At 55.5% G+C, this 12,957-nt stretch overlaps 1 protein-coding gene across 1 annotated transcript in view; it reads right to left on the bottom strand.

Annotated features, from left to right (window-relative positions):
• Window positions 1-6,479: 6,479 nt before the first annotated feature.
• Window positions 6,480-12,957, bottom strand: part of LOC111141776 (cadherin 22) — a 67,639-nt gene continuing 61,161 nt past the window's right edge. Inside the window, exons 10-11 of the mRNA XM_022494583.1 lie at window positions 10,350-10,601; window positions 6,480-7,045 (exon numbers count right to left, since the gene is read on the bottom strand). Of these exons, the coding sequence (XP_022350291.1) occupies window positions 6,480-7,045; window positions 10,350-10,601 (818 nt within the window). The remainder of the gene's footprint in view (window positions 7,046-10,349; window positions 10,602-12,957) is intronic.

Below are 12,957 nucleotides of genomic sequence, written 5' to 3'. Positions count from 1 at the left end.
AAACAATGACTAAGTGTTTTAGAATAACTGTGTCCTGTGCAATATTTAGAACATAATAATGCTAAAATAGTTATTTGGTATTTATCTGAAATTCATATTGAACTGGGCACCCTGTATTTTATCTGTCAGCCCTAAGTACCTTTTGTGATTCTCCACTGTTCTCCGGGAAAGGCCTAAGCTTGTTAGAAGGGTTTTCTGGGTCCCTCCTCCTGTCCTGCCCAGCCCAGTGTTTCCCGGACAAGCCCTGTACCGGTACTGTGTCTCCAAGCCTTCCAGTCTTTGCTTAAGTTGTTTCATTGGCCTGGAAGCAATTCTCCATCCTAGAATCCCCGTGCTTTCAGGAGGAACCATGGCCTCCATGTTTCTGTGTTCCTGTGACATGGGGTGAGAGATTATTTGATGGATAAAATAAGTCCAAGGCTGCATAGGAAACAGGGGGTGAGGTTGGAGCAGCTGCCTGGACTCGTGACCCTCTCTCCAGTGCTCTCTGCACCCTGGCTGGCTCATGTGGGCCCAGAGCTGGGATTCCTCTCCTGGGCTTTCGTTCTCTGCGAGCATGGCGCCTCCGGCACACAGGGGGTTAAGCCAGCCTTGGAGTTGGGCGCTGGAGCCCATGGAGTCCTTCCTGACAATAAAGCTAATGAATCCCTCCTTGCCGGTTTCTCTTGCACAATAACATTTAATCATCATTTGCACAGCAGATGAGAAGTTTGCGGCAGATGCAATTCTGCATGAGTGGCGATTTCTGTGTGCGGGCCCTATTCCTGCTGTCCCCAGCACACCTGACGATCTGGGACCGGGGCAGGCTGCACTCTAGCGGGGGATGTGTGCACCCGTGTGCCAGGGCTCAGACCCCACGCACCAGTGGGAGACGGGCTTCAGAGGCACATGTCTGTGTGTGTGCGTGCTTGTGTGTGGAGCCAGGCTCGTGTGGTGTGGCCGGTGTGTGAACCACACTGGGCCTGCCTAAAGGTACAAGTGACCAGAGGTGCTCAGGTGCCCGAGGACTGCGGTCTGGAAGTGGATGTCTGCACACGTAGGCAGGCAGAAGTGGGGGAGTATATAGTGTTGTTTTGCTTTTCTTTCTTCCTTTCTCTCTCTCTCTCTCTTTTGAGCAGGTCTCTCTTTTGAGAGAGAGAGAGAGAGAGAGAGAGAAAGAGAGAGGGGAGGGGCAGAGGGAGAGAGAGACAGAATCCCAAGCAGAGCCTGATGCAGGGCTCAGTCCCATGACCCTGAGATCATGATCTGAGCTGATACCAAGAGTTGGACGCTTAACCGACTGAGCCAGCCAGGTGCCCCCACTTGGTGTAGCTCTGCACGTTGGTTGGAGGATGCCTTACTATTTAGATGTTTACGAGTGAGACTGTTTATTACGTCCTCACGGACTCATGTGCTCATACACGCAAGCAGGTCTATGGCATTACGCCCTAGAATTTAGGGTTTGTAACTGACTATTCCTGAGGGTACACATGCTTTTCCATGCAAGCCGACAACTGTGCAAACGGCAGCATGAATGTGTGCATGGGGCTAGGGGATCACGGGCAGAAGCACACCTGAGGGGAGACCTATACACGCTGGGTAACTGCAGGGGTGTGTTACGAATGTGCGTGAGTGCACGCTTACCCGGGGAAATGGAAGTGCATCAGTGGACACATGCGCACATGCGTGTAAGCAAACAAACCTATGGAAGGTATGTGCATGTTGCGTGTACACATGTGAGTGCACACGTGAGAGCTTGCCTCCAGTACACTTGGAGGGTGCGGGCATGTGACCACATTTGCAGAGCGGCCACTATGCCCTGTGCCCATGGCTGTGAGCATGCCTGGGTCTGCACTGTGCACCCCTGTGGGAGCACGTCCGAGGGTCTGCACGTTCAGGCATCCTGTGCTGGCGTGAGCACGTGGCTGCACGCGTGCTCCCATGTGCACGCACTGAAGCGTAAACCCTCTTCCCTCAGAGTGAGGGCTGACAGGGTTACATTTTCTAAAGGCTCAGCGGCCAGCGACAGAGCTGGCCTGAGAGCACTTGCTGGCAGGAGGTAAGTGGAACTGCTGATTCGTGACCCGGGGGTGGGCAGCGATGACGGCTGGCTGACGGATGCGGGCACTGAGCCGCCCCCTGTGACAGCAGCTGGCTCTCTCGGCTGCCTGAATCGGGAGGTGGGAGGTGAGTTCTTGACCCGTGTGCTCGGCGCTGGCTTCCCACTTCCCCCGTGCGTGCCCACAGCCACATGCAGACACACGCCCCTCGGTACACACCGGACATGCAGACCTGGGTTGGCTCGGCCGCCTCAGCCCTGTAGCCACCTTGCTCCCCAGCTCAGCCATCTGTCTGCAGTGCCTCCCCATACCCCCTCCGCCCCGAAACTCTGCTCAGAATCTGAGTCGTCCTGGTCCCGTGCGGACTCGTGGGGCGGTGTGTGTGCAATGACCCGCCCTCACGATCTCTGTGCCCTGGAGCGAGCCTCTTCTCATCTGTGAGCCCTGGATCCCTCTTCCATAAAATGGGACCAAATATGTAACAGCTTAAAATGAAACAACGCAACTTCTGTGAAGGGCTAGACACAGTAAACACAGAGTCTACCTCCATGGATTTTACCTGTGCTGGTGATAACGACACGCAGGGCTTAGAACAGTGCCTGGCATGTGGCGAGGGCTAGGTAAGTGGGCTGTCACCATCATCACCGTTACCATCGTCATTGCTGTCATTAATACCCCTGGCTCTGAAACTGCTGGCCAATTACACGCCAATTCTTGCTCATGACCCTGAATCCTCCTTTATTCCATGACGATGACGGTGATGGAGGCAGTAACAGTAAAGGGGAATTCTTTTCATTTTCCCGATGCCGTGAAAAGAGGTCAAGCCTGGTAAGTGAAAGGCTCATTGCTTTCTGAGCTCCTTGGTAGAGTTGGGTATGGCCAATTATGACCTGGGGCTGGGGGAGTCTGGGGTGGCCATGCTCTCCGCTCCGCACTGGGAGAGGATTTGGAGCTCCTGGGGGAATTTGATGGGAACCCACAAGGCAGATGGCCAGAGGCTGCATACTCCACAGCAAGACCCTTCTCTGTGATCCTGACTGTCAGAAGAGTCGCTCACAAACCGCTTGTCATTCTGGGCATCCATGGACACCTTGTGACGCCCAGTACAGGGGCCGGACTCACTGGATTTCACTCTTGGGCTGGCTCAGGGCCCATTGGGGACCCAGGAGTCAGACGCAGAGGGGACTGAGAGAGCATTGCCTTACCCTCCACGCCCCACTCTAGAATGAGAAGAAATTGTGGGACGGCTTGAGGACTCCCACAGGCCGGAGGACACGGCAGTGAGTGGAAAATAGACTCTCCCGGGCCACATCAGATGGCCACACCAGCCCAGGCCACGAGTCCAGTCCTTCCTGTGTGCCCAGCACTGTGTGTGCTGCTGATGTGGGAAGTGCTGAGGGCCAGAGCACTTCTGTGAACTCCTGGCCCCTGTCTTCACCAGCTATTTGATCTCGGGCAGGGGACTCAACCTTTTTGTGCTCAGTTCATCACCCATAAAAGGAGGGCTTCTTATTGGGTGGTTGTGGGATTAGGTGAGTTAGTTCACGTGACATGCTTGGCGCTGTGCCTGGTGCGTGGGAGATGCTCAGTAAGTAGCAGGTATCAGCGGTCATCCCTGTGTTTTATCCTCACTACTGCCCTATGGAGCAGGTGTTCTGAGTATGTGCACTTTATGGATGAGAATACAGAAGCACAGAGAGGGACAATAACATGTCCAAAGTCACACAGCTGGTAAATGGAATAGAGCCAGGGGCTCAGAAGGTGAATTTGGATGAATGATGTTCTTTATTTCTGGCAGGATCTTTAACTCTGTGTGACCGTGGGAAGGTCATTCCCCACGTGTGGGATTTGGAAGGCGCTCAAGGATACCTGTGACTCCATGTTTGTACGTCCCTCTGGACACATAACCTGACCGTAACCTCTTTCTTGGCAGGGTCAGAATCTGTCAAGGCGACCGGCACACGTGGAGAGAACAGAGACTTGGAATTAGGGATCCCGTGTAGTCCCAGCTCTGTCCTTGACTAGCTGGGTGACCTTGAGCCAGTCACTTCACTCCTCTGGATCTCAGCTTCCCCTCTACAATGGAGAGAGCAAAAACCAATCTGAGAAATGTTGCTGGGATTCTGTATGGGACAGCTGAGCACATGCGATGAGAGAGGGGATCGCATGTGTCCCCAGGGGTCCCCAGGTTACCATGCCCACTGGTAGAAGAGATCGATACAGGAACATGGACCAAGCATCCCACATGGAATGAGGGTCCCAGTGTCACCCTATTTGGGACTACCTCGCTCGGCCCATATACCTGCCGTCCAGAGACATGCTCAAGTACAGCAAAGCATCCAGTTTCTTGGCCTGGCCTTTAAGCGCTTTCTCCACCTGCCTCCAGCCCCCCTTCCCTGCCTCACATCTCGCCATCACTCCACCCAGTGATCCAGCCCCTGGGACCACACACAGTCCCTGAAGCCACCACAGGCTTCTGGCCTCTCCTCCCCCTGACCGCCACCCCACTTGCAGATGCTTTTCTCTCTGCTTGGAATGCTCGTGCCTGCTTGGTCATCTCATACATCGTATTCTTCAAGATGCAGTTGGAGTCACCTCCTCTGGGAAGCCCTCCACAAATTATTCAATCTTCCTTCAGTGTTTTCAGGACCTTGTTCTGTTAGTTCTGCTATGAGTTTTATCAAGGGCATTATTATTGGCTGCTTCTGCCCACCACACCTGGCCCACTGGGACCTTGAATTGCTGGAAGGCAGGAAGTACTTATGACCTGTGTAAACTTGGGTGAGTCACTACCTTCTGGGCCTCAGTTTCCTCACCTGTGAAGTGAGGCTGACAGTATCTAATTTACATGAAATAATACAGGGAAGGCACTCAAAATACATAATGACCATCTCTGGATCTGTCCCAGTGGACCTTGGCAGATGTGGAGAAATCAATGAATGGTTCCTGGGAGATTAAAAAAAGAAAAGAGAAGAAAAGGCGAATGAGCATCCATTGAGCATTTTCAAGGCGTCAGGAAGGCACTGGGATCAGAGCTTAATAGGCATTAACTCCTTTAAGCCTCTTAACAACCCTTTAAGGGAAGGACTATCATTAGCCCCATTATACAGATGAGTAAACTGAGGCTTCAGCAGTTGAGGACCTTGATGAAGGCTCCCTAGCTAGCAGGAGCTGGAATTCATGGCTGATCAATGCCGAATGAATGACTCACTTGGGGGTGGGGGTTGAGCTGGGAGGACAGCTATCCTTTACCTTGTCATCAAAGGGTTTTAGAGCTGGAGGCTTTTAAAGATAGCTTAGTCCTGAAGTTCTTAACCTGGAGGGGGCGGGGCATGGATAGGGAGACTGATAGGCTCCCGGACCAAACAGATAACATCCCTATCACGGCTATTGGCTTCCAGCCCCTCCATCTCCTGCCAACCCTCCCACCTCACCCCAGTCCCAGAGCTGCCCAGCTTGTCCTCTCTTGGCACCTCCACTAGGGGCTCCTCTCCCATCCCTCCTGAGACTCCAGAAGGGTCCATAGTCACTGGGAATATCCCTATCCTCTACTCTGGGCAGAGCAGAGAGTTGGGGCCATTTCCTTCTCCGTTGGAGATGTTGGGAAAAGGGGGGCAGCCCTGCCAGTGGGCTTCTAATAATGACAAAGATAACAACAGTATCAAAGGCTAACATTTATTGAACACCTACTATGTGCCAGGCACTGTCCTAACCACGTGACACATATGACGGCTTTTTATCCTCACAACTCTTCGAGGTAGGTTCTGTTATGAGCCTCATGAGACACACCAGGGAACTGAAGCCCAGAGAAGTGAGGTGACTTGCCCAAATCCAGGCAGCCGGGAAGTCAGTGCCAGAGGCTCCACCGTTCTGGCTAGATGTCCTTGGACAGGCCAGAGCCACTTCTCCGGGTGGCCTTCTCCATCTGTTACCTGCTGGGCCCCACCTCATGGTTCCTGTGACAACTAAGATGGTCTCTCTAGAGTGTCCCAGCACACAGTAGGCGCCTAGTAAGTGAACAGCCTTCCTTCTCTCTTAACTCTGAAGGGGAGACCTGGGAGGGGGGTCACCTCAGCAGCACCCTCCCTTCAGGGTTCTTCCCCCAGTCAGGAGTGAGTAACCCACCCCTTCTCACACAGCAACGCGGCGCCAACTCCCCCTCTATCCCGACAGCCACGCAGTGCCCGGTCTCGCTGCACTTTTAATGATGTTGCTGGTAATTCCTGCACTTCTGGGCAAAAGCTGCACCACCCCCCTGGGCGGGGCATGGGGGGGGGATCCGGGAGTCCATCCCCTGACGAGTCTCCCCTCCTGTCTGGCTGCCCTGGGAGGGTGTGAGGGCTGGGGAAGGGGGTGAACCCGGGAAATGCTTCATCCTGGGGCCCCGTCGGGCCGTGGGTGGGCCGGGAGTCACACCCCGACGGCAGGGCCGGTGGGGGGCTAGGAGGCCTGGGCCTCGTCGTCCGCGCGGTGGCCGGCGTAGAGCGCGGCCAGGGGCCGGAAGCGCGGGCCCCAGCCGCTGAGATAGGCGAAGTCCTGCTCGGAGCCCGACGAGCCACTGTGCAGCGAGCTGAGCGAGGCGGCCGGCGAGTCCGCGCCCTCGAAGGCGTAGGTCTGGAAGGCGTCGTAGGGCGGCACCGACAGGTCCCCGTCCGCCAGCGCCACCTTGCGGCTGATGAAGTCCCTGAACACCGAGAAGTCCGGCTCGGGGCTCGGTGGCCCCTGCGGGAGCGAGTGGCGCTCCGAGGGCAGGCGGGCCTGCGGGGGGCTGCCAGCGCCCCCGCTCCCGCCCGGGCCCCCGCCACCGCCGACCCCGTCGCCGCCCTTGAGCTCGCCGCCGAAGTCGTAGAGGCTCCGCAGCGCCGACATGTCGTAGGCCTCCGTGTCCTGCTCGCCGCCGCCCTCGTCGTTGTATTTGATGACGTTGTCCCGCATGTCCTCGTCCTCGTCCGAGCTCAGGTGGCTCTTGTGGTGGCGTCTGAGGGTGAGGATCAGCAGTACCAGCACTGCGGGGAAGACAGACGGGGCGATTGAGGGCCGAGGCCCGCCCAGGACATTTTGGGGACCCCCAACCCCACCCCACCCTTCACACAGCGATGCCGGCCCAGCCTAACCGCTGGTGCAAATTTCCTAGATTTCTGTGCAAAAAGACGTTTCCTACAGTCAGAACTGCACTGGCTCTATGGATAGATAGTGAGCTTCCCATGTTGGGAGGTGTGCAAATCGAGGCTAGACCACCGTGCTGCGCCGGCAGCACAGATGGCAGTGTTAAGAGATTTCATGGGTGGGCGCCTGGGTGGCTCAGTGGGTTAAAGCCTCTGCCTTCAGCTCAGGTTATGATTCCAGGGTCCTGGGGTCGAGGCCCACATCGGGCTCTCTGCTCAGCGGGGAGACTGCTTCCTCCTTTCTCTCTGCCTACTTGTGATCTCTGTCTGTCAAATAAATAAATAAAATCTTAAAAAAAAAAAAGATTTCATGGGTGCTGGGGGCTGGAGCCAACCTCTGATGTTTCCATCCTCAACTCTATGAAGAGATACAACCTGAGAGGTCTCTAGACCCCAGGGAGTGCAAAGAGGGCAGCTTTTAGGGGCAGATGGGGCTGGGGGAATGAGAGATGTCTTGAACCTGACTCCTCTTTTATTCTCGCTTTCCTCTGACTATTCCAGAAGTCCTGAGCATCTGCTTAGCTGTTTGGGCCTCAGGTCAACATGTCCCCTGCAGAAGCCCCCACCCCCGCGAGCTCCAGGCCAAGTTCAGTGCCTTCACCTCCAAGTTCCCCTGGTGAGGAGTTCTTCTCTCTGTCCCACGGGTTCTCAGAGCGCAATTGCTGGACCATCACCAGCAGCATCTCCTGGGAACTTGCTAGAAATGTGGCTTCTCGGATCCTGTCCTAGATCTCCTGGCGGTCTGTCTTGAAGAAGCCTCCAAGAGATGCCCAGGCAGCTCAGGTTTGCGAACCACAGCTTCTCCCACCCCGAAACACACACTCTAAACTCCCCCTTGGGGCCCGGGGAGTGTTCCCCTAGGTCGGTGCCCGGCAGGCAGTTAAGCCTTTGAAGCATTCTTGCTGAGTGAATGACTGACTGAAGAAGTGGATGGAGACGTGGTGAGTATAAGGATGAAGAAGAGAACATTGCTCTTTCTTTGCTTTCTGTACTTGACTTCCGGGACTCCACATTCTCTCCTCCTCCCGCCTCGCTAACCCTCATTCTCCGGCCTTCCAAGCAGCTTTTCCTCGCCTGTCTGACCCCTTAACATCAACCATCCTTGGATTCGGTCCGGGGCCCTGAATCCACACTGCTCTGCGGGTGCTATCGGGCAGTCCACTTGGGGGCTGACCACGCCCACGTCTCAGCCTCCTCTCGGACTGACTTCTCTCCTGAAATCTAGATCATCCGTCCGGTTTCCTCCTCAGCAAGTCCTCCGGGCTGACCAAGAGAATCCCACATCGAACACGTCCAAACTTGAAATAATCCTCCCCCTTCCCTACTCTGTCTCCCCCATCTCTGTGATGGCAACCCTAACTTTCCAGTTACTCAGGGTTTTGTGGGGATTTTTATTCACGGGTGGATCCCAGTGCCCGCAATGGTTCAGTACGAGGGCTGTGGGGAACTTGTTGGACGGATAAATAAGGCGCTGATGAACCATTGAAAGAATTAAATGGGTAGGTGAGGGGGTGGATGGAGAGACACGTGCTGGGTACCATGCCAGGCCCTGGGTTCTTCTTGTTGCTCCTAACATCTCCCACCGGGCCAGCGACCAGAGCCAGCTGCTAGGGCCAAGGGGCCGGGTTCCAGCCCACGACCTAACAAGGTGGCACATGACAGGGAAGGGGGTGGGGCCCGGGAACAGGTCTGGAGGGAGGGGAGGTGTCAGGAGAGAAGTGGGAAAGATGGATGGACAGCTTCCGGAGCCGAAGCTGGGAGCTGCGGAGGGGGATGCCCGAGAGAGCAGATGGTGGGGAGTGCGGGCGGCGGGCAACAGATGTGCCCGGCCTGATCAGCGATTCCGCCCGTCACCTTTAGAGCACTGATGTGCACTTTCTTCGTTTGTGGGCAATTAGGCAGAAATTTGTTTGCACTGCCTTGGAAAATGAAACCGCTGTAAAGTGCACCCTCTGGAAAAAGAGTTTCTGAGCCATGGGCTGGGGAGGGGAGGGAAGGGGGGCCCAGAACTCGGAGCTAGGAGAAGCCTGCCCAGGGCCTCTACAGGGACCCGGGGAGGTGCAGCTCAGCCACTGGCAGGTTCTCGGTGGGGTGGGCAGTGGCCAGCACGCCAGGGGCAGGCAGCTGACGTCGCCCAGGGAACGGAGCAGAACTGTTCTCTGCAATCTAGACCATGCTCGGGTTCCCCGAGCTCTGACTGATCGCTAAAGTCCAGCAGCCAGAGCTGAGGTGAGGCCTTTCTTTTTTTTTTTTTTTTAAAGATTTTATTTATTTATTTGACAGAGAGAGAGATCACAAGTAGGCAGAGAGAGAGGAGGAAGCAGGCTCCCTGCTGAGCAGAGAGCCCGATGTGGGGCTCGATCCCAGGACCCTGGGATCATGACCTGAGCTGAAGGCAGAGGCTTTAACCCACTGAGCCACCCAGGCGTCCCAGAGGTGAGGCCTTTCTGTGTGACAGGGGGAGGTGGCACAATGGCCACTGGAATCCAGTTCCTAGAACTTGACCTCTTCACTGGTGACACTTTGTGGGTTCGACCTGGCTTCTGATGGGGTAGCTACCAGAGTAGGTGTTAACTCCCCAAATGTCTTAAGATTTTGCCCCGGCTGCCCCCAGGGTTTTCCCCAGCTGAGAATCATAACAGTTGGTGTAGTTAAAGGGAATACAAGGGGCGGAGGCCTGATTTCAAGCTGTAAGACTATGTACCCTTAGGCAAGCCACTTCACCCCCACGAGCCTCACTTTGGTCCTCTAAAAAATGGGGATGATACACCTGGCTACGGGTTGTGAGGGTCACAAGACCCCTTTTTTTACTAAAAGGACTTTATTAAAAGTCCTCCATAGAGCATAAAACAGAACAGTGGACATGAGAGAATTTTCTTATAATATGCTTGTTTTTAAAACCTTAGGGAGTGTCTGGGCTGTGTGGAGGGCCGCCAGCACGCAAGGGGTCTCAGGTGGGGTTGACGCTCCCTGAGCTGGCAGTGGGGCTGCTTAGGAGACTTGTCCTGGGACCAACCCCGTAAAGCTCGGGCATCATTTGGGCCAACCTTCCTGATGGAAGAGGGAAGCTGAGGCCCCATGGACTTTACCAGGGCCCCAGGGGGAAGGCCAGCGGGGCAGGGGGATGGCTCCGGGGGGGACTCACCGACTAGGATGAGGACACAGACCAGGAGGGCGATGAGGGCGCCGGGGCTGAGGGTGGCGGCCATGACGAAGGCCGTGGTGTTGCAGGACTGGATGGCGCCGGAGCTGTCACAGCCGCAGACGCGGATGGTGAGCGTGCCCGTGCTGCTCAGCGTGGGCGGCCCGCTGTCCACCACCAGGATGGGCAGGAAGAACACGTCCTGCTCCTGCCGGTTGAAGCCCAAGTGCTGAGTGTGCACCGCAGCCGTGTTGTCTGCTCCGGAAAGAGGGGGTGGCGTGTGACGTGGGGCGGCCCGGGCCAGTCTCCCCTACCCCGGCCACCTCCTGAGGCCACCTCGCAATTTGCCTCCCTCTGCCCCAAGCTCCTGCCTCCCGGGTGACCCAGGGCTCTACTCGCCCATCCCCGCAGCTTCTGCCCCCAGCTGCCTGAGGATCTTGTTCCCAGCCGTGGAGCCCACAGTTCTGTCCTTAGCTGTCTGTCACAAGATGCTATTCCCAGCTGCCTCAAGATTCTGTTTTCAGCTATTCCAAGGTTTTGTCCCCAGCTGTGCCAAGGTCCTGTCCCCAGCTTTTCCAAGATTCTGTCCCCAGCTGGGCCAAGGTCCTGTCCCCAGCTATGTTAATATTTTTCCTCATTCCTTCTTTTGTTCCACCTCAGCTACCCAATGCACCCTGACCCCAGGGTCCCAGGGTCCTTGGGTTGTGGCTTCCTGGGCCCTGACAAGTCCTGGGTGACAGAGAAGACTGGGAGTGTCTTCTCCGGCACCTGGCTTTGGCTGAGGGGGGCTTTCTGTCGGGAGTGTAAGAGGCTGAGCCTGGAGGGCTGGGGGCATGGCTCCTGGGGGCTGATGGGGGACCCGAGAGCACCGAGGTCTCCTTTCTACATGTGCGAGCAGAGAGGACAGTGAACTAACACAAGTCAGACTCACGACACCACTTCAGCCAGTTGCTGGGAATGCTACAGGACTCAGGTGGCTCTCTGTTCTCAGAGCATGGGCTTCCGCGATAGGGGGTGCCCACCTGTCCAGCCGTTCCTGCCTCTCCCACCCTCTCCTGTACGGGTCAGGCCATCCGTGAGCCTCTGTCATGTTGATGGCTGACAGTGTAGAGGCTTGGACTCAGAGCCGGGCTGGCTGCTGCCCCCACCCTTCACAGCCAGCTCCGCACAAGGCTTCCCTCCTGGGTTCCGCTCCTGCACTCACAGCCTTCCGGCTAATCTCTCTGACCTCAGACTTCGGCAGTCTGGGTCCCTTCCCCGACTCTGTGGCCCCTGTCAACCCAATTTAGTGCCTGGTCTCCCCTAATCATGGACACAATGCAGGAGAAAAGAGCTGACCTGTGACCCTGAACAAATCTGTCAGGCGAACTAGAGGTCGAGCTCAAACAAGACTGGTCATGGGTTGAAGCTCATGTAATGGTATCATGTGGTTTCACGGTGTTATTCTATCTACTTTTACGCACATTTGAAAATCTCCATTAAAATGCTAAAAAAAAAATTATGCTGAGTCAATCCTTTACGAGCTTGGAAGCTCACTTAGTTTCTCTGGACCGCAGTTTTCTCATCTGTAACTGAGGAAAAAGTAGCACATCGGTGTGAGGATTCCATGGTGAAATTCATGCCTAACACTTCGAATCGGTCCCAGGCGCTGGAAATTCTCCATAGATGCCGGCTGTTCATTCCACCCCCAGGCTCCCTGCGCTGCGCCGTGGGCCTGTTCTCTGCGCCGGCTGCCCTGCCCCAACTCACCACGTTCCCACTAGCGGGAACACCCTCCCTGCCTTCCCACCTGGGCAAATTCCTCATCTGTCATGCTCCAGTTAAATGTCACCTCCTTTCTGCGCTTCCCTGGGAAGGAGCGATTTATGGTGTCCCCCTCCCTGCCCTGACTATGTGGATGCCACACACACTTCTGCTGGAGCACTTGTCACGTTGCATTAGGTGAGCGTGTGCCCGTCTCTGCCCTGGCACTGAGCCAGACCTAAAGAATGACACTTGAATGAACCGCAACTATTGGGGTAACTGGTGGTCCTGGGTCAGCTGCTCCAGCTCTGGCTTCCACTCCAGCCTGCCTGTCAAAGGGTAAATCAACCCTGGCTGTGAAGATATCTGCCCTCCCGAGGGGAGGAAAGGAGACTCGAGGGCAAGACGGAGGAAAGGGAATGATGTGGGACTCCTCTGCACTCACTGCATGCTTTCCATACATCAAGGACCCTGTGGATGCTTTAAATATACAGTAATGTTTAATTGTCCCAACCACCAATTGTTGTGACATTATTTCTATTTTATATACATAGAGATTGAAGTTCAGAGAGAAGTGACTTGTCTGTGTTTATCCAGTCAAATGGTGACATAGTTATTTTTCCCATCCACCCATCGAATCATCCATCTATCCATCCCTTATCCATCCACCCATCCATCTTCCATCCACCCATCCATCCTCCATCCACCTATCCATCCTCCGCCCATCCATCCATCCCTACATCCATCCATCCACCGATTCACCCATCCATCCATCCCTACATTCATCCATCCACCCATTCACCCATCCACCCATCCATCCATCCATCTGATATCCATCCATGCATCCACCCATCCATCTATCCCTACA

Source organism: Enhydra lutris, unplaced genomic scaffold (assembly GCF_002288905.1).
Source record: "Enhydra lutris kenyoni isolate GAN:26980312 unplaced genomic scaffold, ASM228890v2 scaffoldscaffold6, whole genome shotgun sequence".
In the NCBI taxonomy this organism is placed as follows: Eukaryota; Metazoa; Chordata; class Mammalia; order Carnivora; family Mustelidae; genus Enhydra; species Enhydra lutris.
This window is presented reverse-complemented; position numbering and strand designations above follow the sequence as displayed.